The 26,963-nt window shown below is 34.9% G+C and overlaps 1 protein-coding gene and 1 pseudogene across 2 annotated transcripts; one reads left to right on the forward strand and one right to left on the reverse strand.

Moving 5' to 3' along the window:
- The first annotated feature begins 47 nt into the window (after positions 1–47).
- Positions 48–26,884, forward strand: KBTBD3 (kelch repeat and BTB domain containing 3). 2 transcript variants are annotated; one of them, XM_016159699.2, is made up of 3 exons: positions 48–247; positions 15,274–15,518; positions 19,318–26,884. In XM_016159699.2, exons 2-3 carry the CDS (start codon positions 15,298–15,300, stop codon positions 20,918–20,920), a joined length of 1,824 nt encoding a protein of 607 aa, XP_016015185.2. In that variant the 5' UTR covers positions 48–247; positions 15,274–15,297; the 3' UTR covers positions 20,921–26,884. The 2 variants fall into 2 exon arrangements, with proteins under 2 accessions (XP_016015185.2, XP_016015186.2); XM_016159700.2 differs by lacking the exon at positions 48–247 and adding an exon at positions 3,552–5,435.
- LOC118603635 lies at positions 12,117–12,232 on the reverse strand (annotated as a pseudogene).
- Positions 26,885–26,963: the final 79 nt, after the last annotated feature.

The following is a 26,963-nucleotide window of genomic DNA, read 5'->3' on the forward strand; positions in this document are numbered from 1 at the left end:
CTCCTGCTCTAGCAGAAAGCCGCTGCGGGCGGTGACAGACACCCGCCTCTGCGCTCTGCGGCAACGTGTGACGTCACGAGGGGCGGGGCTTCGGAGGCGAGCGAAGGGAGGGACCAAGGCCTAGAGCCGGATAGTTACGCCACTCGCACTTGGAGAAGTGCTAACGGGACAGTGGTGCAAGCCAATCGCAATCAGTCTTCTGGAGGCTGAGAGACTGGGGTGGAGACTTCTGAGACTGCAGTTGCAGGTGGGTGATCTCTGGGGTCTGTGGGAGTAGTGGGATGATAGCGCCTTATTTTTGGGGACAAGGATCGGCCCCTATGACCCACAGAAGAGGATTCCTTTGGCTTCAGCATCTTCTGCTGCCCCTTCATATTCTGGGCCAGGAGAGGTTTCCGCGACTGGGAGGGGTCTTCATGGTGCATCCTGGAGTTGAGCTGCACAGTGGCCCTGAGTTGCCATTTTCTCCCCATCCCCCAACCCCTTGGGCTGGAGCCCCCGCTCACCTAGGACACTTTCTATCCTAAGCAGCCGCCCACCCTGAAACGCCCCTTCGGAGGCTGCGGCCCAGACACTGCCCCCAGTGTGGGGCGCCCGCCCCGTCTAAGTCCTAGGCTGCCATCGAGCGGCTGGGCTAAAACTGACCCTTGTTACAGCCATCAAGTGACCCAGGTGTTGTTTTGTGATTGCCAAGCCTGGACCAGATCCCTAGGGACAATACTGAGGATTCTATTGTTCCACCACATCAGAGGTCGATGCTTTAAAAGCATCAAAACCAAGTTAAATAACTTCAGCAGCCCTTCAGAGTTACTCTGTGCCTTTGCTCAGTTATTTTCTTAGACTTTATCAAGGTACATATTTATGTCTTCATTTCCACAGTTGTTCCACGTAGCCTATATAAGTGACTTATATGAAAGTCCTCGTGATTAAAGTCTCTTTCTGGTTTTGGTCTTGGGAGAAGTTGATTTCTGTATATTGTAAATGCCTGTCTTTATGGTAGATTAAATGCTACACTGTGGGATTCAGATTTCCTTTTCCTTTGGCTGCCAAAGAATGCCAATTAAAGGCTAGTAGCAGTAATTAATACAATTACCTGAGGATTACGCCTATCCTCTTTAAGATGGATTCTATTGGGTTTGTATCTATGCTTGTTTCCATTAGCTTTTTGTGGTATCTGGAGCCCTCTCCAGTCAGCAGGTAAATGGGATTTCGAACACGCAGACAAATCTTCATAGGGCTGTAAAATGAATTAATGGCTTGACAATATCAATTTAGATAATACTATTGAACATCTATGTCAGGTGCCATATTTAAGATCTGCTTACCACCTGCAGAGAGTTTACAATCTGACAAGGCAGATAAAACGTACAAAAAAAATTTGAAATGAGAAGATATGTAAAGTATAAGGTATCCACTAATATATCAGCAATGATCATAATGTATGTAAGTATCATATAACTTTTCCATTGTCTTTTTGAACTCATTTCTATAATTTTGGTATATTTTCTGTTTCTAAAGCACTTATATATTCTATGTATTTTCACATGTTCTAATTGCAGTAATTAGTATTGCTGATGGAGAAACCGAGATTCAGAAAGAATTTGTGGAATTATTTAAATTCAGGTTTAGGAATTCATAGTCCATTCTTTTACCACCGAACTAAGCTCTATGTATCCAATCTACAGAGCCTAATATACAGGCAGGCAATGTAGTGGTTATTTGTAGTTGTTCTTTCTGCCTAGAATATTCTCCTTGCCTCCCATCATCACATTCCTCTGTACCATTCAGGTCTGAGCTCAAATGTCAAACCAAAGAGAATGTCTGTGCACATCAAATCTAAAAAGCTCACTCTTCTCACTCCCTATCCCAACCCCAGCCTAGTACCCTCTTGGACACTCTATAGAGTTCTTTAATCCCTTTCCCTATCTACTTTTAAAATTCTTGCCCTTCATGGCTTAACTCAAACTTTACCTTTTCTTAAGGACTACTCCAGAGTACATTTTTAAAAGATAAAATATGGTCTATATAATTCATTTGACAATTTTCTAGTACGGCCTTAGGACACCTATTATCCCAAATTATTTAAATGTTAACTTGCCAATTAAAATGTAAACTATATGAGAAGGAATTTCATGTATACCTTACCTTTTACAAATAGGTAAATGTTTTTAATGAACTTTTGTAATAGATTTTATTCTTTTCGCAAGCTAACACTGATATTTATCCTCTGTCTACCTTTACTTTCCTCACTTTTATCTTAAGGAAATATGTGCAATTAATTTGCCTAACCATATTTAGTAAACCCAAGAACTTATTGCAACATTTTTTATTGCATTGGTTAGGTAGGGGAAAGGACTAAAGTGATAGAGGTTTGGCAAGCTTGCGAGGAGTAGTCATCTTGCCAGGTCCTGATCTGTGGCTGCTTAGGATTCTGAGAGTTGTGTTCTATTTTCAGTTCTACCACCAAATTATCCCTTCGACTTAGGGTAAATCATATAACCTCTCCCAGGTGTAAATTTCAGTGGAAAGCCATCAAATGAGATCCCCTGTATGACTCAGTGACTTTTTAAGGTAATGTTCAGTAGCTTTTTTTTTTTTGGTCACGGCTTAAACTTGATTCCATTGCAAAACTTCCTTTCTAGGACTTCAGTAAATTACTTCATAATTTTACTGGTTACTCAAGGAAGAACTTTGATTCCCCCTTTCCCTCAATTCCTATATTCGATGATCCCAAAATTCTGTTTGTTCTACTACTAAAATAGAGATTAAATCCATCTATTTCTTCCCGTCTCCACTGTTAACACTCTACTGTGAACCACCAGCATATCCCACTGGAAATACTGATTAGTTTTCTATCCTGAATGAGAAAGGGGAACATTGTCTTTCTCCATCCCCTGAGCGAGCACTCCTGAACCAACCCATTTTCAGAGCTAAGTCTAGAAGTCCATGCTCTTCAATCACAGTGCTATATGGACTTCTAATTAGAATGAGAAGGCCAGACTAGCAAGATAGGAAACCTGAAGAGTGTTTGCACAGAAGAAAAAGGGGAACTATTTAACAATGTGAGTCCTTCTTGAGGAGAGGGAAGTTAGCATTGACTGCAAGATGGTAATGTGGTGACATTGACATGAACACTTTTAGTGTGGTGAAAGAGGAACTTGAATGTAGTGCATTGTGATAACTGGAGGTGAATTTACTATAGGCTGTTCTTTAAAGAAGTTTTTCTGGGTTAGGAAGTAGAAAAATGGGATGATAGCTAGAGGGGAATGAAAGGTCAAAGGATAGATTTTTGTTTGTTTGATGTTTGTTTCATATGTGAAATACTAGAATTTATACACTGATGGAAAATGTCCAGTATGGTGGGAGAAATAGTAGATGTTGCAGAGGGGGTAGTGTGTGTGTGTGTGTGTGTGTGTGTGTGTGTGCGCGCGTGCACGCGCGCGCACCATCCTAAAGGGTACTTCAGAGTGGTGACCTTTTCAGTGTTGCGTCTGGCTGTATGCTGGGTATCTGGAATAGTGCTTGCCACAAGAACAGCTACTCTGTAAACTTTCTAATGTTTGTTAAATAAGTGGCATAGACTCGGTTTCTGTTACCCTTTTTAAATTCATTCTTCACACATCAGCCAGAAAGATATTTAAAACTATAAATCAGATCATGTCACTGTCCAGTTCCGTCTTCCATGGTTCCACCTGCACTTAGGATAAAATTCCAGCTCCTTGTGACCTGTAAGATCCTGCATGAAGTAGCACTGGCCTTCTGCAGCCCTAGCTCCCCAACATTCTTGCTCTCATTAACTCTATTCCAGTGATGTTGGCCTTCTTTCATTTCCTAAAACTGAAGGGCCCTTTCCTACTTTAGGTCTTTGTTCATGATTTCTCTCACCAACTCCTTACTTTCTTATTATTCAGGTGTCAACAAATTACACTTGGTCAGTAAGGCTTGTCCCTGGTATTGTAGTGGATGAGAACAAGGACTCTGGGGCCAGACTATCTGGGTTTACATCCCAACTCCCTGTTTATTTGCTATGTGACCTTGAGCAAATTATTTAAATTCTTGAAGCTTCATTTTCCCTGTGTATAAAATAGATATAATAGTATCTATTTTATATAGTCATTTTGAAGATTAAAGAATATATAAAGCATGTAGTACAGAGCCTGGCACATAGTAACACTATGTAAGTGTTCACTGTCCCTATTGTTATTGTCCAAAGTTGTGTGCCCTGTACTGTTCATTTTTATTTCCATTTCCCAGTTGTTTCTTCACAGTATTTATAACAATTTATAATTTGTCAGTCTTCCTCACTGGATACTAAACACCAAGAAAGCAGAGATCACGTCTGCCTTTATTCTCCATGCTATCTCTAGTGCCTAATTCCCTGTAGTATGGTTAGCACTCTATAATAAATATTGGATGGAATAGCCCAGAAATCCCCTTTTGTATTGAAGCATCAATACAAAATCAATCCCAGATCAGCCACAGCACAGCTTTAGTTTAATGTTTCACTTCTATCAAGTGGCATATGTTTTTTTCCTGTCATTATATCAAAGGCTTGGTTCTTAGGCTTGATTCTTGTACTTTCATTGATTCAATTATTTAAATCAAATTTTTACGGAAGACACTAAAAGAACAAGAGAATAGTTTGGAAAATTGACTTAATGTTTTGAGCAGAAAAGTGATTCATTGAAGCTGAGATTCAATCTTATAAAATATACCATTGTTTTATGTGCTACTAAGAATAAAAAAAATTCCATTTTAACTATGACAAAACATCACTTGAGAATTTTTCATACTTACAGAAAGCCCTTTTTTAAAAAATTATATATCACCCTTGTACATACTTAAAAAAAAAGAAATATATAAGCAAAATTAATTAGCTGAGATGCTGTTAAAACTTCACATTCAGAGTCCAACTCTTCTATTTCACTTTCATGGTGTCAATGTCCATTTTTTCTACACGATATCTTTCTCTGTTATCAAGAGCATTAATGAAGTATCATTATTATCTCCGGAACTTTCTTTCAAAATGCTGATACCCATTCTTCACACTTTGATACACATATACACATGATGACAAATATGTCGTGACTTCTACATGACCAAAAGCTGTTATATGGTAACTTTCAATTTCAGGTATGTTAAGTGTGAAAAAAAAAATGTGTCTTAAAATAAGTGAAATATTAAATTTGCAGAATTTTCGGAGGAAAAAATTGCCTTACAGATCTTTTATTAAGAATTAAGAATTGTTTAATAATCATGTTACTGGCTAAGTATATTTTATCACTGATTTTAACCATTAACATTTATATACCACTTGAGAATATTTAATATTCATGATATCATTTAAGCATCACAACAGTCCAGTGTAATTGGTGTGTCCACTTTGTAGATGAAGAGGAAGCCAAAGCCTCAGAGAGCCTCAGTAGGAGTCACTAGTAAGTGCTGGACCATTTACAATCCTGTTCTTTCAGTGCCAAACCCCAAGTTCTTTATTATTTGCAAAATATACTAATATACAAGTAGAGAATTTAAGAAATGAAAATTTCAGCTACTTGGACATATCATTGAGAATATAAATGGCAGGCTTTATCTTTTAACAACTTAATAAAAGTTAATAGCTACGTATGATCCTAATATATTTGAGAATACTTGAAATTTCTACTAAATTTGCCTTTTGTCACTATATATAAAAGATAATTATATATATATACCATTGGGTTCAACTTTTACTCATGAACAATAATTGATTTAATCTAATACAAGATCTAAATATATACATGTTTTTAATAACAGGTTAATATAAAAAATGTTTGTTGGGATTTTTAAAATTGATATTCTCAAGACTTATGCCACTACAGAAATACAGTTTTTATCCTTTTGAAAGTCTCAAGTTTGGGTACCTTTAAGCTGTTTTGTCTTCATTCAACTTATTTTTAAAAACTGAGGGAACCACGTATACCAAAAATAAAACAATGTGGGATTTATTTTGCATTTCCTATGTGTTTTGAACAAGAACAAAACTGGAACATTGAAATAGTTTCTCTGAATTTATAGATTGGTTTTCTATCCTGCTACTTTATTGAATTCATTTATTAGTTCTAACATTTTTTCAGTGGCATTTAGGATTTGCTATATATAAAATGATGTCATCTCCAAAGACAGTTTTACTTCTTTCCAATTCTGATGTCTTTTGTTTTTCTTTCCTGATTACTATGGCTAAAACTTCCAGTGCCATGTTGAATAATGGTAAGAGTGGGCACCATATCTTAGTCCTGATATTAAGGGAAAAGCTTTCAACCTTTCACAGTTAAGTATTATATTAGCTGTGGGCTTTTCATATTTGGCCTTTATTCTTGTGTAGACATATTTTCTTTCTATGCTCAATTTGTTAAGAATTTTTAACATGAATGTGTGTTGAATTTTCAAGTGCTTTTTCATGATCTATCGAGATGATCATATCATTTTTATCTTTAAAATTAATGTGATAAATCACATTTATTGATTTTCATCTATTGAACGATCCTTACATCTCAGGGATGAATCACAGCATATGATCCGTTTCATGTGCAGTTGAATTCAGCTTGCTAGTATTATATTGAGAATTCTTGCACCTATATTCATCAGGGATATTGGCCTGTAGTTTTATTTTTTTGTAGTGGCCTTGTCTGGCTTTGGTATCATGGTAATGCTGGCCTTGTAAAATGTTAAGAAGTGTTTCCTCCTGTTCAGTTTTTCAGAAGTGTTTGAGAAGGATTGACCTTAATTCTTCTTTAAGTGTTTGATAAAATTTACCCACGAATCTGTATGATCTTGGACTTTTCTTTGTTGGGAGGTTTTTGATTACTTATTTACTTTGATAGTAATTGGTCTGTTCAAATTTTCTATTTCTACATGATTCAGACTTGTTTCTAGGACTTTATCCAGTTCATCTAGGTTGTCCAGTTTGATGGAATATAATTGTTCATAGTAGTTTCTTATCCTTTGTATTTCTGTGCTGTCAGTTCTGTCTTTTGTTTATAATTTTATTTAGGTTCTCTCTTTTGCAAGTCTAGGTAAAGGTTTGTCAACTTTATCTTTTCAACAAGCCATCTTTTAGTTTTGTCAATCTTTCTATTGTTTTCTTGTTTTCTGTTTTATTTATATCTACTCTAGTGTTTGTAATTCCCATACTTCTTTTTCCAGCTCCTTCAGATGTAAATTTAAGTTGTTTAAGGTCCTTTTTCTTGATGAATGTGGTTATTGCCATAAACTTACCTTTTAAACTGCTTTTGCTACATCGCCTAAGTTTTGGTATCTTGTATTTCCATTTTCATGTATCTCAAGATACTTTTTATTTCCTATTTAATTTCATCTCTGATACAGTGGTTGTTCAAGAGTATGTTGTTTAATTTTCATATATTTGCCAATTTTCCAGTTTTCCTCCTGTTACTCAGTTCTAGTTTCATACAATTGTGATTGGAAAACATAGTTGATATGGTTTTACTCTTTGTAAATTTGCTGAGACTTGCTTTGCAGCCTAACATATGCTCTATCCTAGAAAATGTTCTGTGTGTGCTTGAGAAGAATGATTATTCTGCTATTGTTGGATAGAATGTTCTATGTATATCTGTTAGTTCTCTTTGATCTATAATGTTGTTCAAATCATGTTTCCTTGTTGATTTTCTGTCTGGATGATCTGTTGTTAAAACGGGGTATTAAAATCCCCAACTGTTACTGTACTGCTGTTTATTTTTCTTGTTTGTTCTGTTAGTATTTGCTTTATATATTTAGGTGCTCTGATGTTAGGTGCATGAATATTTACAAGTTTTTTTATCTTCTGGATAGATTGATCCTGTTATCATTATATAGTACTTTCTTTGTATCTTTTAGCCATTTTTAGCTTAAAGTCTATGTTGTCTGATGTAAGCATAGCTACTCATTTCTTTTGGTTACCATTTTCTTGAACTATCTTTTTTAATAATTTTTTTCAATTACAGTTGACATTCAATATTATATTAATTTCAGGTGTACAGCATAATGGCTAGGCGTTTATATAACTTATGAATCCCCATGATAAGCCTTGTATCTACCTGACACCATACATAGCTATTACAATATTATGGACTATATTTCCTATGCTGTATTTCACCTCCCTGTGACTGTTTTGTACCTGCCAATTTGTACTTCTTAATCCCAGGCTCCCACACCCCCTCCTATCTGGCAACCATCAGTTCATTTTCTGTATTTATGAGTCTGTTTCTGTTCTGTTCTTTTTTTTTTTTAGATTCCACATATAAGTGAAATTATATGGGATTTGTCTCTAACTTATTTTACTTAACATAATAGTACTCTAGGTCCATCGTCCATGTTATCTCGAATGGTAAGATTGCATTTTTTTTATGGCCAAGTAATAATATTCCATTGTATACACACACACACACACACACACACACACACACACAATCTTTATTTATTCATCTATTGATGGACATTTAGGTTGGTTCCTTATTTTAGTTATTGTAAATAATGCTGCAGTGAATTAGGGGTGCATGTATCTTTTTGAAATAATGTTTTAGATTTCTTCAGATAAATACCCAGAAGTAGAATTACTAGGTTATAAGGTAGTTCTATTTTTAATTTTTTGATGAATCTCCATACTGTTTTCCATAGAGGCTGCACCAGTTTGCAATCCCACCAACAGTGCACTGAGGGTTCCTTTTTCTTCACATCCTCGTCAACACTTGTTTGTTGATTTACTGATAATAGACATCCTGACATGTGTGAGGTGATAGCTCATTGTCGTTTTAATTGGCATTTCTCTGATGATTGGTGACATTGAGCATCTTTTCATATTTGGAATCTTCTCCTTGGAGAAATGTTTATTCAGGTCCTCTGCTTATTTTTTAATCAGATTGTCTTTTTGGCATTCCGTTATATGAGTTCTTTATATTTTTTGGATATTTACTCATTATCGGATATATCAGTGATGAATATCTTCTCCCGTTCAGTAGGTTGTCTTTTCATTTAGTTGATGGTTTCCCTTGCTGTGCAAAACCTTTTTAGTTTGTTGTATTCCCATTTGTTTATTTTTTCTTATCTTTCCCTTGCCTGAGAAGACATATCCAAAAACTTTTTACTTAGATCAATGTCAGAGAGCTTACTGCCGATGTTTTTCTCTAGGAGTTTTATGGTTTTGGGTCTTATATTTAAAGACTTAAATTTTGAGTTTATTCTTGTATATGGTGTACGAACATTCAGGTTTTTATTTATTTTTTTATTTTTTACGTATTTGTCCAGTTTTCCCAACAACATTTATTGAAGAGACTGTCTTTACCCCATTGTATATTCATGCCTCCCTTATCATAGACTAATTGACCATATAGGCGTGGGTTTAGTTCTGGGTTCTCATTTCTTTTCCATTGACCTACGTGTCTGTTTTTATGCCAGTATCATGGTGTTTTGATTAATATAGCCTTGTAGTATAGTTTGAAATCCCTTCTGGCCTCAAAGTTTCTGTTGAAAAGTCAATGGACAGTCTTGTGGGAATTTTCTTGTAGGTAGGTAACTGCTTTTCTCTTGCTGCTAAGATTCTCCCTTTGTCTTTAACTTTTGGCATTTTAATTATGATGTGTCTTGGTGTGGGTCTCTTTCGGTTCATCTTGTTTGAGGCTCTGTGATTCCTGGGCTTATTTGTCTTATTTGCCAGGTTAGGGAAGTTTTCCATCATTATTTCTTTAAATAGGTTTTCAATCCCTTGCTCTCTCTCTTCTCCTTCTAGTACCCCTGTGGTGTTAATGTTGGTATGCTTGATGTTGTCCTAAAAGGCCCTTGAACTATCCTTATTTTTAAAAAACTCTTTTTCTTTTTGCTGTTCTAATTGGATGTTTTCCACTGCCTTCTCTTCCAAAAAGCTGATTCAGTCCTCTGCTTCATCCAATCTGTTGCTGATCCCCTCTAATATACTCTTCATCTCAGAAATCATATTATTCATTTCTGACTGGCCCCCTATTATGTTTTTCATCTCCTTTTTTATGTTTTCTCTTTGTTGAAGGTCTCGCTGAGTTCATCTACTCTTCCCCTAAGTTTATCAAGCATTCTTATAACCAGCGTTTTGAACTCTGCATCTAGTAGATTACTTGCTTTCATTTTGTTTAGTTCTTTTTCTGGAGGTTTGTCCTCTTCTTGCAATTCGGATGTTTCTTTGTCTCCTCATTTTGGCTGACTCTCTGTCTAATTCTATGTATTAGGTAGATCTGCTATGTCACCTAGTTTTGGCAGAGTGGCTTTATGTAGTATGTGTCTTCTTGTGGCCCAGTGGCACAGTCTCCCTGGTCACCCAGGCCAGGTGTTACGGAAGTGTCCCTTGTGTGGGAAGTGTGTACCTTCTTGTTGTAGTTGAGCCTTGATTGCTGTTGCAGTGTCAGTGAGAAGGATTGACCCTCGGGCTGATTTGCTGTGAGGAATGACCTTTGGGCCTCATGACTCTGGATATCTATTTCTCTACCCAGATTTTGGAATTTTTCAGCCATTATGGCTTTTAAAATATTTTCTGTACCTTTCTCTTTCTCTTCCTCCTGGCATTCTTTATATATATGTGTGTGTGTTCTTCCCAGCCTGGGAAGATTTGTGTAACAGACTCCAAAACCCATGTGGCTTGCTTGCTGGGAATCTGAATAAGGCAAAACTGCACACTGAGCTCCCTGGTCAGATGGATTCATCACCTGAGCTTTGCCAGACAGGCAGGATTTCTGGCCAGGCGTTCTACTCAAGTGCTGCTGATATTCAGTTTCTTATGTGCTCTGGCTAGGTTTCTTGGTAGGGTGGGACTGAGGGCTGCATTCAGCAGTAGACAAGGCTAAGAATTAGCTTCCCTACCCAGGTGGACAGCAAAACAGGCTCCAAGCCAGCAAGGCTCATTGTTCAGGGTCTCCAATTGGGCAAAAGCGTGCATCAAGTTCCCTAGCCAGATGAGATCACTGTCTTATGTTCAGATTTTTAAGAAACTGTCAGGTAATTTCTACTAGCAATGTATGAGTGATCCAGTCCCTCTGCATTTTCTCAAGCATTTGGTGTTAACACTATTTTTTATATCAACCATTCTAATAGATGAGTAGTGATATTTCATTGTGGTCTTAATTTTGCCCTTTTTTTTCTAGTGTCTTGCGGTGGGAGCTTAGACTCTTGATTTCAGACCTTTCTCCGTTTCTGATTTAAGCAATTAGTGCCATGAATTTTCATTTCAGTGTTGTTTTAGCTACATCTCACGCATTTCGATATGTTGTATTTCCATTTTTATTCAGTTCAATGTTTTTTTTTTCTCTTCTTTCTCTGTGACTCATGCATTATTTAGAAGTGGGTTAATTACTTTCCAAGTGTGTAGATATTTTTATGTTATCTTTTTCTTGTTTACTTCTAGTTTGATTCTAATGTGGTCAGAGAACACATTTTTGTGTAATTTCAATTCTTTGAAATCATTTGAGGCTTGTTTTGTGGGTCAGAATATGGTTACTCTTGGTTGTTAGGTGGAATTTTCTGTTAGGTGGAATTTTCTATAAATGTTGATTAGACTCTGTTGGTTGATGATGTTAAGTTTTATATCACTGCTGATTTACTGTCTTCTTGTTCTATTAATTTTAGAGAGAGAGCAGTTAACATTTCCAGCTATAATAGTACATTTGTCTTTTTTTCAGTTATGTCAGTTTTTGCTTCACATATTTTGTGACTTTATTGTTTGGTACATACACATTCAGGTTTGCTATATCTTCTTGGTGGATTGACATTATGTAATATTCCTTTCTGTCTCTGATAATTCTCCTTGCTGAAGTCCATCTGATATTAATACAGCTACACTTTTATTTTAAATTAATGCTTTCATAGTCTATCTTTTTTTTTCATCCTTTGAATTTCAACCTCTTATTCTATTTGAAGTGAGTTACTTATAGGAAGTCTAAAGTTGGGTCATTTTTTAAAATCTACTCTATTAACTTCCGTCTTTTTATTGGTATATATAGACCATTTACATTTAGAACAATTATTGATATGTTAGTACTTAAGTTTGCTTTTTGATTGTTATCTGTTTAGTCTATCTGTTTTTATCTATCTATCTATTTATTTATTTACTTATTTATTGTCATTTATACCTATAGCACCTGGTCTTCCTAGGTGGTCTCCCATCCAAATACTAACCAGGCCCAACCTTGCTTAGCTTCCGAGATCAGACATCGGGCTTGTTCAGGGTGGCATGGCCATAGACCATGGACTGTGGCTGTACTGGTGTGTGAACCCAGGACCTTCTGCGTGTAAAGCTGACGTGTTAACCGCTACACTATGGAACCACATCCAGTCTCTCTGTTTTTAATTTATCTTTTTTTCCTGCTTTCTTGTGGGTTACACGAACCTTTTAGAATTTCATTTTAATTCAGCTATAGTGACTACGAGCGTATCTCTTTGTACAGACCTTTTAGTAGTTCCAGGTATTATATCATTTACATAAATAAATATACATGTGTATATGTATATGATGTATATTTTATGACAATATCAGTGTAAACATTTTACCAATTTGAGTAAAGTGTAGAAACTTTACACTCTTTTACTTCCCTTTACTTTCCTTCATATCCTCATTATATAATAGTTGAAAATAATTCCTTTATATACATTGAGATCCACATTAGGCAGTGTTATAATTTTTGCTTCAACCATGCAACTTAAATTAGAAAAAGCAAGAAATAGAAAGTCTATTGAATTTAACCATATTGCTCTTACTTTATTCTTTTTTCCTTTTTTTATATTATAGGATTCCTTGTTTTATCATTAAACTGTTTCAAGAACTTCCTTATCTACCTTTTTAGAGTAGGCCTGCTCATGAGAAAGTCTCTTGTTTTTTTCCTTATCTCAACATGTCTTAATTTTCCCTGCATTCCCAGAGGATATTTTTATTATTACAGAATTCTGGGTTGACAATTCTTGTCTTTCAACACTTGAAAAATATTATGCCACTTCCTTCTGGCCACCATAGTTTTTAGTAATAAATCTATTGTCATTCAAATTGATTTCCCCCTATAGCTGAGGCATTTCTCACTGCAAAAAAAATTTTTTTGTCTTTAGTTTTCAGAAGTTTGACTGTGATGTCCCTTGGCATAGATTTCTTTAGATTTATTTTGTTTTGGTTTCACTTAGAGTCCTGAATCTATAGGCGTATGTCTTTTGCCAAATTCGGGCCATTTTCAGTCATCATTTCGTCAAGTACTTTTTTAGTCCTACTTTTTTTTCCCCTCTCCTTGTGGCGCTCTGTTGACATGGATGTTAGGTTTTTCATTATAATCACATGTTCCTCAGGCTCTGCTCATTTGTTTTCCAATCTGTTTTTTCTATTTTCAGTCTGTTTTTTTTTTTCATTGTGTTACGTAGAGTTCAGAATGTATTGTTTCTGTTCTCTCTTCAAGATCATTGACTCTTCCTATTTTTTCTCCTCCATTCTATTTGTTTACTGTATCTGTTCTAAAATTTCCATTTGGTTCTTTATATCTGCTTTTTATTTGCTGAATTTTTCTATTTTTTCATTTGTCTAAAACATTTTATAATTGTTCATTGAAGCATTTCTGTGATGGCTGCTTTAAAATTCTTGGCTGATAATTCTGACATCTGTGTCATCTCAGTGTTGGTATCTTTGGTATCTGTTGGTTGGTTTTTTGTTTGTTTGTTTGTTTTCATTCAGTTTGATATATTCCTGGTTCTTGGATATATAGGATATTATGTTCCAAGACTCTAAATCTTATTTAAATCTTGTGTTTTAGCGAGTCTTTTCTGACATGCTCTGTTGGGTTAAAGTCACTACTTCCAGGTTGTGGTAGAAGTCTAGATTTTCCACCTCCTCTATCTTGACAACTGGGATAGGAAGAGCTCTTTTTTACTGCCAGACAGAGCTGAGAGTTCATGTCCCCCTCTCTACATCCTCTGATACCATTCTGGCTTGGAGGGGGAAGGGAACTTTGTTACAGCTACCTGCATGGTCTCCACTGACATTACGTGAGGGTGGCCATGTTACTGCTGAGTGACTTTGAAAATCCTGACTCCTCACGAGGCATCTGACTCAGTACAAGTAAGGAGAAGGAAGAATGCCATGTTATCACCAGGTGGTGATGGAAGTTCAGGCTCCCCCCATACCACATGATCACCACTTATGGTGCAGGAAGGGGGTGGACACTGTTGCCGCCCAGCAGAGATTAATGGCCTGGCTTCCCACTCAGCTTTCTCTGACACCACTCCAGTTGGAGGGATGGGAAGAGAGTTGAAGTACCTCATTATAGCCTGGCAAAGGTGGAAGTCTAGGCTCTCCATTCCACTTTTGCTAACTTGGATGGGTGTAAAGACTGAGGCTCCCAACGAGTTCTGTGGTTCTATGAAGCAGGCCATGAAGGGAAGACCCTACATTGCTGTTACGGATTACTGATAATCTAGTCCATTGCTAGACTTGAACAATAGACTGGGAGTAACACCCAGTTCTTCAGAACTGTCCCCATGCTTCTCATTTTCTCTTTCCCTTCATGACACCCACTCTCATTCTTAATGTCTCTGTGTTTACAGCTACCGAGAACAATGCTCACAAAATTACTGTAGGTAACTTATTTTCCTAATAATCCTACCAATTACATCCTATTACTTCCCCCTGCACATGTACACATGCACACACACTCTCTTATATAGGAATACTATTCTTAATATAGTATATCAGCAATCCAATGGAAATTCTGTGATGATGAAAATATTCTGTATTTGTACTATACAATAGCCACTAGCCACATGTATTAGATGGGGGTTTTCCACAGAAAATCAATTGAAGAAGTGGGTGAGCGGATGGATGGATGGATAGATTTACTATAGAGAGTTGGCTTATGTAATTAATTATGTGATTGTGCAGGCTGAGAAGTCCTAAAATCTGTAGTTGGCAAGCTGGAGACCCAGGACAGCCTATAGTAAAGTTGCAGTCCAAGTCTTAATTCAAAAGTAGGAGAAGCCTGATGTCCCAACTAAGACAGACAGAGAGAAAGAAACCTTTCTTATTCAGGCTTTTGTTTCCTTCAGGCTTTCAATGGATTGGATGAGTCCCATTCACATTATGGGGTCATTCTGTGTTACAAATTCAAATGTTAATCTCATCCGGAAACACTCTTACAGGCACACCTACAAATAATGTTTAGCCAAATATCTGGGCTTGTACTAAGAGTACAACTTTTGGATCTGAAATTTTATTAGAACTCTACTGACATCAGCAATTTTTTGTTTTCATTCCAGGTCTAAGAACAGATCGAATTGGCTATGGATAATTCATATGATTTCAATCAGCGAAGCTCATGTAATGGAATTCCATCTGAGAAGATAAACAGTTTCCTTGTGGCAGAAGATCATGGACAGAAAATCTTAAGTGTACTACAGAATTTTAGAGAACAAAATGTCTTTTATGATTTTAAAATAATTATGAAAGATGAAATAATCCCATGTCATCGTTGTGTGTTAGCAGCATGCAGTGACTTTTTCAGGTACTTTACCTTGTTTATCTGTGCCTCAGATTTTATCATACAGATAATTAAGTTATTTTTTTAAGTGTAATCAATTCCTCCCCCCCCCCCGGCCAGAGCCCAACAGTAATTTTTAATTCTTAAAAATTGCTAATTAGAACTTAGATTAACCAATGATTTTTAAGTATGAAAATTTAAGACTACTTGTGTAAAGTTTAGGTTTTTCATGGTCAGCATTTCCTGAAATTCCACAGAATATTAATTTCTTTAAATGTTCCAGGGGAAAAACCGTTTCGATCTGGGGTCAGTTTTGTTTGAGGGGTCTCTGTACTGTGTCACTTAGAAAAAGAGGAAAGGACTTCCTGATCCATAATGGAGACAAAGTTCAAAGAAAATGAAGAGTCTGAGAGGAAAATACATTTCAGTCATGTATTGTATCCATGGGGAGAAGGATTCAAACCCAGAGGATTTTAAGATTTCTCTCTCTTTGGCAAAGATATCCCTATAGTAGGGAAAAGTACCTCCAAAGCATTTCTGGAGAGCACCTAGCTTCTTCTAATTCTGGGCAACCTTCTGAACCTGTCAGTTGGTCTTACAGGGAATTTCCTACCCATGATGACATTGTAAGAATCTACTCTTTTGACATGAGGTTTCTGATTCTTCAAAATTAATGGTCAGACACATGACCCATCCTGTGAAGCCTCTTGGTCAGAAACACAGACCTTTTAGTGACCTCCTGGACTTCCGCCCTCCTAGTCATGCTCTAATAAACTTAAATTGTAATTTCAGTATTTTGCATTATGTTCAATGTTAGAAGCAGTTTTTATTTGAAGTGAGCAGGGTTTAAATCTTTAATAAACAAACAATAAAAAACAGATTAATATTTATTTAATATATAAATACAAATTTTACTAGCCATTTGCCTAATTAGGCTATATGTCTTTGTCTTTTTTTTTTTTTTTTTTTTCATTTCTTCTCTGAGGTAACCTAAATTATTATTCTTTATACTCCACTAGGGCCCTACCTGGTCTTATTCTCTGTCACTCTCAGGTTCCACCAGTTTCTTCTCACTTCTATTCTTATCCAGTTTTTCTTCCAAATAATTCTTTTCTGCTTCCTCATCCTTCATGTCACCCCTTCATTAGAGGAGACTGTATGTATAATGGTTAAGTACTTGGCCTCTTAATACACATGCCCTAAATCTAAATCCCAGCTCTGCCACTCATTAGACATGTGACCTTAGTTTAGGCAAATTACTTAACCTCTTCTGGCCTCAGTTTCCTTATTTGTAAAATATTAAGATAATAAAATAAGAAACTAACTCATCATTATGAGAGTAAAATGACATAATGTATAAGTAATGGTTAGGAAAGTGCCCAGTACATTCATTATGTACATTCAATTAATGTTAGCTACTATTATTATTATTTTCAAACCTAGCAAAGAAAAAATGGAAATAATCTAATGTGAATACACAGCTTGATTTCCCTATAATGTTTTCATGTTAACAAAATAAGAAGTTAATGTAAGAATTTGAATTGGCGGTCCTTTTCTTCATGCTGAAGTTATTAAGTATCTGCAGATAATTTTGTCCCTAGTGCTTTGTTCAGCCTACTCCTAGCTTTTTATGGACCTGTTTTAAATTTTTAAAAATTACTATTAAAACATAATATATTTAAACAATTTTCTACATGTAATGTTTCTATAGTGACCTAGATCCTTTATTATATAGTATTTTACTAATGTACAAATGTAGATGGAAATTCTATTATTATACTCTTGTATGATAAAGCCATTAATTCATAATACTTGTGTTATGATCAAATTCACTGGAGTATTGGGAAGAAAAATATAAAATAAAAATCACAGAAAGTGCATAATGCATGATAAGTGCCCTTTATAAATGTTTTTGGAAAACGGAAATTATGATAGAAATGTGAAGTCACTGGAGACAAGACTGAAAAGGAATCACACATATTGTGTAACCACTTTATAATAAATTTGAGATCATCTGGATACTTTAAAGATGAGTAGAATGAAGTAGAGAAACATGATCTTACACATATCTTCTCCAGGAAAGTGTGGAAGCTGATGGTATATTAAAAGTACATAGGATCTGATAGAAAACATTTATTTTCTTAACAACAATAATAGCTAATACCTTGCATTGATTAACTCATTTATTCCTCCCACAACTCAGTGAACTAGGTACTGTAAGTACCCCCATTTTCAGATGAAGAATTTGAAGCTCAGTGAAGTTAATTCACCTCCCAAGGTCACACAGCTAATAAGTGGTAGAGGGTAGATACACACCTAGGCAGCCAGGTTCTAGAGGTCATGTTCTTAATATTATTTTAAATTGACTATAGATGTCTTAACAACCTAATATAATTATCATCCCTAGTTTATATTTCTAATTTGGTATATATTATTGCAATAACCTATATAATGTGTAACATATATATTTTTGTAACTGTGCTTATTTTTGTATTGAGAAGTATCGAGTAGCTTAGTGGGATGGCTACCTTTCCTCAGAGGTATTCTGTATTTGGAAGCCCCTGCATATTTTTCAGTTGGAAGGTAGTCTCATAGCTTCAGTTACCCTCTAGAGTAGACTCTAATAATGAAATTGGTTTTCCCCCAGGTTACTTATACACTAGGGCCCTGCTCACATAGGTAGGTATCCTGGACAATACCATCACAAATACAAACTGGTATCAAACCAGAACCCAAACCAGCTGATGTACAGTGTTAATGAATGTTCAGCTGGCAGTCCTTTAGTTCTTTGTTGTAGCTTTCTACTTGATTCTTAATCTCTAATCTCTATTTGCTATTTGACAGCCATCATAATGGTTTGTTTAAGGTGTAAAAATATGAATAACTCTGGATATGAAGTTAATATAAGATGAATGAAAATATGGTTCTTATCAAAACCAATAGTAAAATATATCTTAGTCTCCTACCTCATCATTTCCAAATAATTTATATTTTTGCTGAAACTGAGCCCCCAAAATTTTCCAATTCCTTAGATTCTGTCAGCTTTACCATGCTGGAATAAATTAAAACTTATGAAGAACTGTCAAGCTGGTCTAAATATTCAAATCTGGGGACCTAGCTCCATCTCTCTCTGGCTATTTCTACAAAAACTTATTTTTTAGCCTTTTTGGCTGGGCGTGGTACACTGCTATTGTTTAGTTTTATGAAATAACATTCCCTTTTTTTCTAAAGTGCTAAATGAAATGTGTCTTTTTAGACATGTGTTTATCTCATTTGGTGGATTTCCCCACACAGACAGGTTCATTGGAAACATCTGATATCTCCCGGTATTACATCTTTCACAGATCTCACTCCTTCCAAATTGAAAATTATTTTGAAAGAGACTTTTAAATTCTAAACCCAGAAGCGTTATATATTTTAAGTTATTTTGGTTATTACCTACAGAGTTGATACTAATTAACTCATAAATAAATTCAGCCAATAGGAAGATTTTACCCTAATTTTATGAATAATAGAACATTAGATCAGTATACAAAATTTGAATCTTTGTATCGCCTTCTTTCAATTAGTTGCGGTAGCTCAGCTATAATATATATGTTTTGCAATATGAAAGTTATGTAATGGGTGTTTTACAGATTACTAGTATGGTATATAACTGTTCTAGATATTTAAATAATTTATCAGGATGCTTTTAAAATATAGTTCATAAATATATTTTAAATCAATCTAAGGGTAAAGGAAACCTTTTTAAGGTAATATTGAAAATTATCATAGAATAAAATATTTCCGTTTACTTGTTCTTCTGTGTTCTTTATTTTTGCAGGGCGATGTTTGAAGTAAACATGAAAGAAAGAGATGGTGGAAGCGTTACTATTACTAATTTGTCCTCCAAAGCAGTAAAAGCATTTCTTGATTATGCCTATACTGGAAAAACAAAGATAACAGATGATAACGTAGAAATGTTCTTCCAGTTGTCATCATTTCTTCAAGTTTCCTTCCTATCCAAAGCTTGCAGTGACTTTTTAATAAAAAGCATTAATATTGTCAACTGTTTACAGTTATTATCTATATCAGATAGCTATGGCTCTACCCGTTTGTTTGATCATGCATTATACTTTGTACAACATCATTTTTCTTTATTATTTAAATCCAGTGATTTCTTAGAGATGAATTTTGGAATACTGCAAAAATGTCTGGAATCAGATGAATTAAATGTACCTGAAGAAGAAACTGTACTGAAAGTTGTCCTTAGTTGGACTAAATATGACTTAGAATCAAGGCAAAAGCATCTGCCTTATTTGATTAAAAAGGTGAGATTACATCAGTTATCTGAGGAGACACTTCAGGACTATCTGTTCAATGAAGAGTGTTTACTCAAAAGCACAAACTGTTTTGACATAATCGTGGATGCAATTAAGTGTGTGCAAGGTTCTGGTGGACTTTTCCCTGATGCTCGACCATCCACAACTGAAAAATACATATTTGTTCACAAAACTGAGGAAAATGGAGAAAATCAATACACATTTTGCTATAATATTAAAACTGATTCATGGAAAATACTGCCACAGTCACACCTGATTGATTTGCCAGGATCTAGTCTATCGAGTTATGGAGAGAAAATATTCTTGACAGGTGGTTGCAAAGGGCCATGTTGTAGAACAGTTCGGCTTCATATTGCAGAGTCATATCATGATGCCACTGATCAAACCTGGTGCTACTGTCCAGTCAAAAATGACTTCTTCCTTGTGTCGGCTATGAAAACACCAAGAACCATGCATGCATCGGTCATGGCTCTCAATCAATTGTTCGTCATAGGTGGAAAAACTACAGGATCTCAGGACATTAAAAGTCTTTTAGATGTTGAATCTTACAACCCTCTTTCCAAAGAATGGACATCTGTTAGCCCGTTACCCAGGGGCATATACTACCCTGAGGCCAGCGCATGCCAAAATGTAATTTATGTTCTTGGATCAGAGGTAGAGATTACAGATGCCTTTAACCCATCACTTGATTGCTTTTTTAAATACAACGCTACAACTGATCAGTGGTCTGAATTAGTAGCAGAGTTTGGGCAGTTTTTTCACGCAACGCTAATTAAAGCTGTCCCAGTGAACTGCACACTTTATATATGTGACCTTTCCACCTATAAGGTTTATAGCTTCTGTCCAGAAACGTGTGTTTGGAAGGGCGAAGGATCTTTTGAATGTGCAGGCTTTAATGCAGGTGCAGTTGGAATTGAAGACAAAATTTATATATTAGGTGGTGATTACGCGCCAGATGAAATCACAGATGAAGTGCAGGTCTACCACAGCAGCAGGTCCGAGTGGGAAGAAGTGTCACCGATGCCAAAGGCCTTAACTGAATTTTACTGCCAGGTGATTCAGTTTAATAAATACAGGGACCCATGGTTTTCTAATCATTTCTAAAAGTACTGTCTGCTTAGATGTTCTAAAACTCTTCTAAGTCTAAAAACCTACCGTGACTTTGTTAACCTTAATAGTTGGTAAAAGGTCTTTACATCTTAATAAGATAAAATGTACCTTCTATTAGAGAATTACAATGAATGTACATGATATATGAATTAGTGATTCCCAGAAACTTAGTATACAAAATACATTTTACCAAAAATGATACTGAATATAATTTAATCTTGGCGAATCCAGTATACTTAGTATTTTCATATGTAAATAAAACTCATAATCTTTGGTGTTTTGATTTTTAAAGTACTTTATCCATAAAAGACAAGTGGAAATGAAGTTCACAGATTTGTACTGTTTAGGTGGGAGAAATCTCTTTGGGTAGTAAAAACGAATTATTTATACTTTATATGAAGTGAAAAATAAATTAGAGGGGAGAATTCTACCTTGTTACTACAAGTATGAGAGTTATTGAATTCCTGTCCTTTTGAATCATTGGTTAACTTCTTTTAAGTCCTTTTTCTTTCACTGTTGTTTGGTCAGAAATTTTTCTAAAATGTTCTAAAGTGCACACTAAATATAGCTTAGCTTATGATTGAACTCTTAAGAGCGTAATGTACCATATTATAATTCCGTAATGCCATCAACTGTTACTGAAATGCTTTTAAAATTGCTGACTATTCTCAGTGTCAGTTGGTTTCAATTTTAACAGTATCATATCTCTCCTTATTTTTCTGGCTCAAGCTCAGTAAATTAACATTAATGATGTAATTATTAGTTCTAAGTCACACCTGACCTGAGTTTATCTTCACCCACTGAGTGAAATTCTGGGATTCTGGGATGAGATGTAGAAAATCGGACCTCTAGATAAGTGGATCATTATTCATTCATTTCTTAAACTTTTAAAGGTCCAAATTGGAGTTACAATAATGAATTTCAGCATTTAAATTAATACCATATAAGTTTTCGGTGATGATATATACCAACTGTAAAGCACCATGTTGGTTTACCACTTTAGTAAATTATTCATAGTAAATTATTTTCTAAATTTAAAACAAATGACTGCTTTTGGTATTGATGATAGTATTTACAACCTATATCTGTTTAGGTGTTGAATCATTTTAACCCAAACAATGGGAAAGTATGAATCATCCTTGTTCTCAGCCAAGATGATTCTGACTTGCAAGAGGATATGTATAATCAGTTTAGAAGATATAAACATTTTAGGTTTTAAGACCCCTGATTTACAGCTCAGGTAATGTATAGATTGGATTTTTCTGGAATCAAATATTTCCCACATTCTGTAGTAAATGTTAATTTGTTGTCGGTGTACATATTCTTTAGATGTTTGTTCCAAAATGGAAATATACCTAAGTGAAGGTTCTTTTAGTTTATTATATAAATGTATACAATCATAGCTTTCAAATATATTTTTCAAAATAGAACAAGATATGAGATTACATTATCATGCAATTCCAAAATCAGGGACTGTCCCTAATCAGATGACAGTTGCATAAAAAGTATTCTGTAGAATTCATGGCCTTCACCCTTGCCTACCTTAGTTCACTCTGCCCTATCATGTGTATGTTTGGGCAGGGGGTGGGGGTGGGGCTTTGAAAACAAATTAAGACCATAACATAGTGGGTGACATAACTACGTGGAATTACTGTACTATTAATTTAAACATATATAATTAAAATGTTTAAAATAAATATTGTTTAATCATTTTTGGAAGAAATGTTCATCTCTTCCAAAAAGGAGAGACTAAAGCAAAATAGAATCCCTTCCTGATCTCGTTTCATTATTATATCATCTTGATTTCCACTATTCTTCTCATTGGCCATTGATTTATGGTTATGTTTCTGGAAACATCCTTGTTATTAAGCCCTACCTGGCTCCCTCTGCATTTGATTTAATACATTTTCTAATGTACAAGGCTTTCTGTCTTAGTTTCTAAAATTGCTGCAATTATTTATTAATTATTTTCCCTTATTGCCATCCTTTTACATCTGTATATGGTGCTCTTCATCAGTTATAACTGTAAGTACTCTGTCAGGTCATAAATCCCCAAACTCTTCCTTTATTTACTGTTCTTTTTCCTTGACACAATAGCACTCTGCGCTGGGCTTAGCTCTGTTAATAATTGATCTTGTTCTCTCCAACTTTGCATCTTCTTAAAAAGGTAGAACTTTATATTTGATCTGTCTGCCCTGGTTCAAAATTTGCAAGAAGCCAGCCATGCACACACATGGTCAGTGGCTGAACTGGTTATATCTTTCTGATCTTGCCATTCATAGTGGCTTTATTGTCCAAGAACTACATATATCATTTTGGTCTCTTGCTTCATTCTGGATCTCTGAATGCAAGTCTCAGTACTCCCAGAAAGAGCTGTTTTTCCTGCTTGTAGATTTAGGTCAGAGGAAACAATTTCCATTTATCAATAGCCTTTTCCCTTGGTTTTTTTTTTTTTTTCTTTAAAATCTGCTTTCCTTTTATTACCGTCCTTCAGCCAATGCCACGGTGTAAGAGACAAAATGATTGTGCTCATTAATCCAGATTGCTTTCATTCTTGTGGAAAAATTCTGTTTAACATTTCTAATCCTTTATCATTTGTCTTGTTCCACTACATTTGGATTATGCATGCAAAGAAATTTCTAATGAAATGTCTTCTAAAATTGAAAGTGGGAATATGGCATTATTAACTATAAAAAAGATTAAATTCAACATTTGTGTGAGATTAATTCAAAATTAATGGACATTCCTAGAACGATCTTCAAACTTCATTTAAAATGTGGAGTACCTTTTGTTCATCTATTGCCTGTGTGACTGAGCAGTATGTAGAATATTTGCATAATCAAAATTAACTACATTCTGGTTTGGAGAGGGAAAGAGGTCTTTATCACCAGTATTCATTACATGCTACCCTTGAAAGCTTGAATATTATTTGAGAGTGGCCACATCCTGCAACATGATTTCATTTTCACAGATACCAAGAAGAGCAATTGAATATGTGTTCAGCATACCTAGCTCAAGGTGTACAATTTGAAAATCAAAAGTCAAGGATAGAGGAAAACATCTGTTTGCATTTTGGAATTTGGAAGCAATAAATATAGTGTAATGATTAAATATATTGTTGAATACATTGTGTTACTTTTAGATCATCTTTCTCAGTTTAATTGGATTCAGTGTCTGGAATCTCTTTTATACTTAAAATTGAATATGTAAAACTCAAAAATGTATTCCAGTAGGCTGCTCTGGAGGGCAACCTAAAAACAAAGGCTGGAATTTATAGGAAATACTTCTGTTCAATGTAAAAAACAACTTTATTCCACTTTATAAAGCCATATTTAGAATAAGACAAGTTATCAAAACTGTAGCATATGGCAGATGATTAGCCCAAAAAATTCCTACACCGGAATGCACAACCAAAGATTTTTACATCCTATCTATACATTTTTATCTTAATAATTTTCTAATGTATGACTAGTTACTTCCTCCTCTTATTTGGTTTGCATTTTAGGCATTCTGAGTAACTTGAGTTCTGCATGTTCAAAACTTCAATAGGACTTGAGTCTTAAAACTACATCACTTCAGGAGCATTCTTATTAAAGGGAATTTGTTCTTTGTTCTTTTTTCTTTTTCTAATTACTCAGGAAAAAGTCTGTAAATGGTGCTGACATGGTAAGCTGCTAATATGGATTTTCCTTTATGTTTACCATAGGCCCCCTTTTATTTTATAGTAAATAGAGATTGAAAGTCCAGTACCTAAAATTTTCTCCTGAATTATTATTCTTATTTCACCGCAAATGTAGCTATATTGCTAAATGTGTTTCTAGTTAAAGATCATGTGATTTGAAAGAATATGTCTTAAAAATCAGGATATATTTATAAGTAAATTATATTTTATGACACTATGATGTTTAATCAACTTCAATATCTAACTAGGGAATTTAATCAGAGGATGATACTATTACCCAGTTATCAAAAGATAACTTCTAAATCATAGATTCATATTCAAACTTGAAAATAACCTTAGAATCTAATATAGCTTTTGAACTGGTATAAAAACTCCCTCGAAATTCTAAAACATCCTTGATAGATGATTGGTTTTTTGCAATTTCTAATTCAGTGCTTTCAAGGGTAAAGCTCACTACCTCCATTTTTGAACAGTTCTATTAGAAAGTTCTTTCTAACGTTAAAAGCATCTCTGCCTCCAGTAATCACTTCCAGCCCTTTGTCTTGGTTACTGTCTCCACAAGTATTTGAAACAGTATCATGTCTCTCATTTCTCTAAAAGGCCTCTATTTCCTCTTGTTTAAGTGCTTAGCATGTTAAAACCTGCCACAATGGCCCGGGTTACCTACTTCATGTGTAACAGCCTCTGTCCTAGTTCTAGCGCCCTTTTGGGTAGGTTGCTCCTTATCGGCATTGCAGAACTTCTTGATGATTCAGACAACTCATTCCTTTAACCAGCTCTCTAGTCCTGTAAATTCATTTGGGCTAGACCCTTGCTGTCTCTCCTACCCCCAAACAACATAATCACACACATATTTTGGGGGGGAGAGGAATTCTAAAGCCAAATTTTAGTAAGTTTTTTAATCATTTGTCACTGGATATAGTTTTCAGAACTTTAAAACCCTTCTAAAAAAGATCCCCAAAATAGAAACCAAAGCAGTCACTTCCTTGGTAGTTAATGAGAGGACAGTTTGCTCACAAATCAATAAAGACCAGCCTTATGGTAATAACAATCTAAGTTTGGATATTCATCTGTGCTGTTAATCTACTTGGATAGAGTATGATATTTCCATAAAACAATGCCATTATTAAGTAACTGTGTGTCAGGTAGCCTTATTCATTTCATTAACTTTGACAACATTCCCAACTATAACTGTAACTAGCTCAACAAATTATGCTATTGGTTCCAAGGGTAACAAAGTTGCTGGAATCGCTCAGATTAGTGCAGTTCTCTGAATATGACACTGGTGTAAATATTTCTTTACATGTCTTTCTTCATGTTGTTGGAAACTCTTAGGAATAGGGACATATAGTCATCATTTCTGGACTTAGCAATTAGCACAGTGCCTGCATATAATAAGTCATTTAACACATTGATATTCTATTGAGCCAATATGTAAAGCAAAATATATTTATTATAGTTATATTGTTACTGAATGGGTTTGATATAATTGTAAATTTTGCAAGTATTTTCATCCAGAAAGTGTTCTGATTTACATTAGAATTTTACATTTTAGAATGCTATCACAACTATACTTTAGTAATCTATTAACGTACATGTTATTTCTTTTTGTAATATTTGTTATCTTATGTTTAAAGTCTGAGAAATTGGGCTAGGTAATTTATACAACTTCATATTTTGTTTGTATATGGAAAAGTTAATAATGAAGCATTTTTTACTTGAGAATGAAATTGCATTAATATAGTGCACTGCCCACCTTAGGAGAACATGTACAGTCAATTGTATAATTATATAGTATATGCATATTTGGTTCTCAAAAGTGAAATTATAGATTCAAAGTTATTACCTACCTAATTTTTAGTGCTTAGGGATTATTCATTCTCAGCGAATTTTATTTATATCTGATTTTCTGTTTCCTTTCAAAGGCAATAATAGATAAGACTACGATTGCAACTTTCATTAGTAGATATGGAACCCCATTTCTCCTACGACAACATAATAGCTTTAATAGCCATTTTCCCACTTGAGGGGATAATGCTCAAAGGTACTTATATTGCATAATCAAGTAATTTACATCATTTCCCTATTAGTGAGATGTGTGGGCTTTTGCCATATGACATGAAAAATAAAATCAGCATTTTTGCAGGTCCATGTTAACCATAGTAACATGTAGTAAAGCATTTCAATTCTATAATTACTAATTTATTACAATGTATCTCAGAAAAGAATATATTGTTTGTATTTACTGTTATTAGAAATAAAAGAGGTAGAAAAGGTGGATGCTAAGATTCTCATTTTCTTGCTGCCCCCTCCCCTAGATGACTACGTGGTTCTGATGAGTCTCAGAATTACTTA

The sequence above is a fragment of the Rousettus aegyptiacus genome, unplaced genomic scaffold, assembly GCF_014176215.1.
Source record: "Rousettus aegyptiacus isolate mRouAeg1 unplaced genomic scaffold, mRouAeg1.p scaffold_m13_p_5, whole genome shotgun sequence".
Taxonomy (NCBI): domain Eukaryota; kingdom Metazoa; phylum Chordata; class Mammalia; order Chiroptera; family Pteropodidae; genus Rousettus; species Rousettus aegyptiacus.

What these genes read in the sequence shown, in the direction of transcription:
- KBTBD3 (XM_016159699.2), top strand. Translation starts at nt 15,298, where the DNA reads ATGGATAATTCATATGATTTCAATCAGCGAAGCTCATGTAATGGAATT. An exon ending in GCATGCAGTGACTTTTTCAG is followed by an intron (nt 15,519 to 19,317) that starts GTACTTTACCTT and finishes TTATTTTTGCAG; the next exon opens with GGCGATGTTTGAAGTAAACA.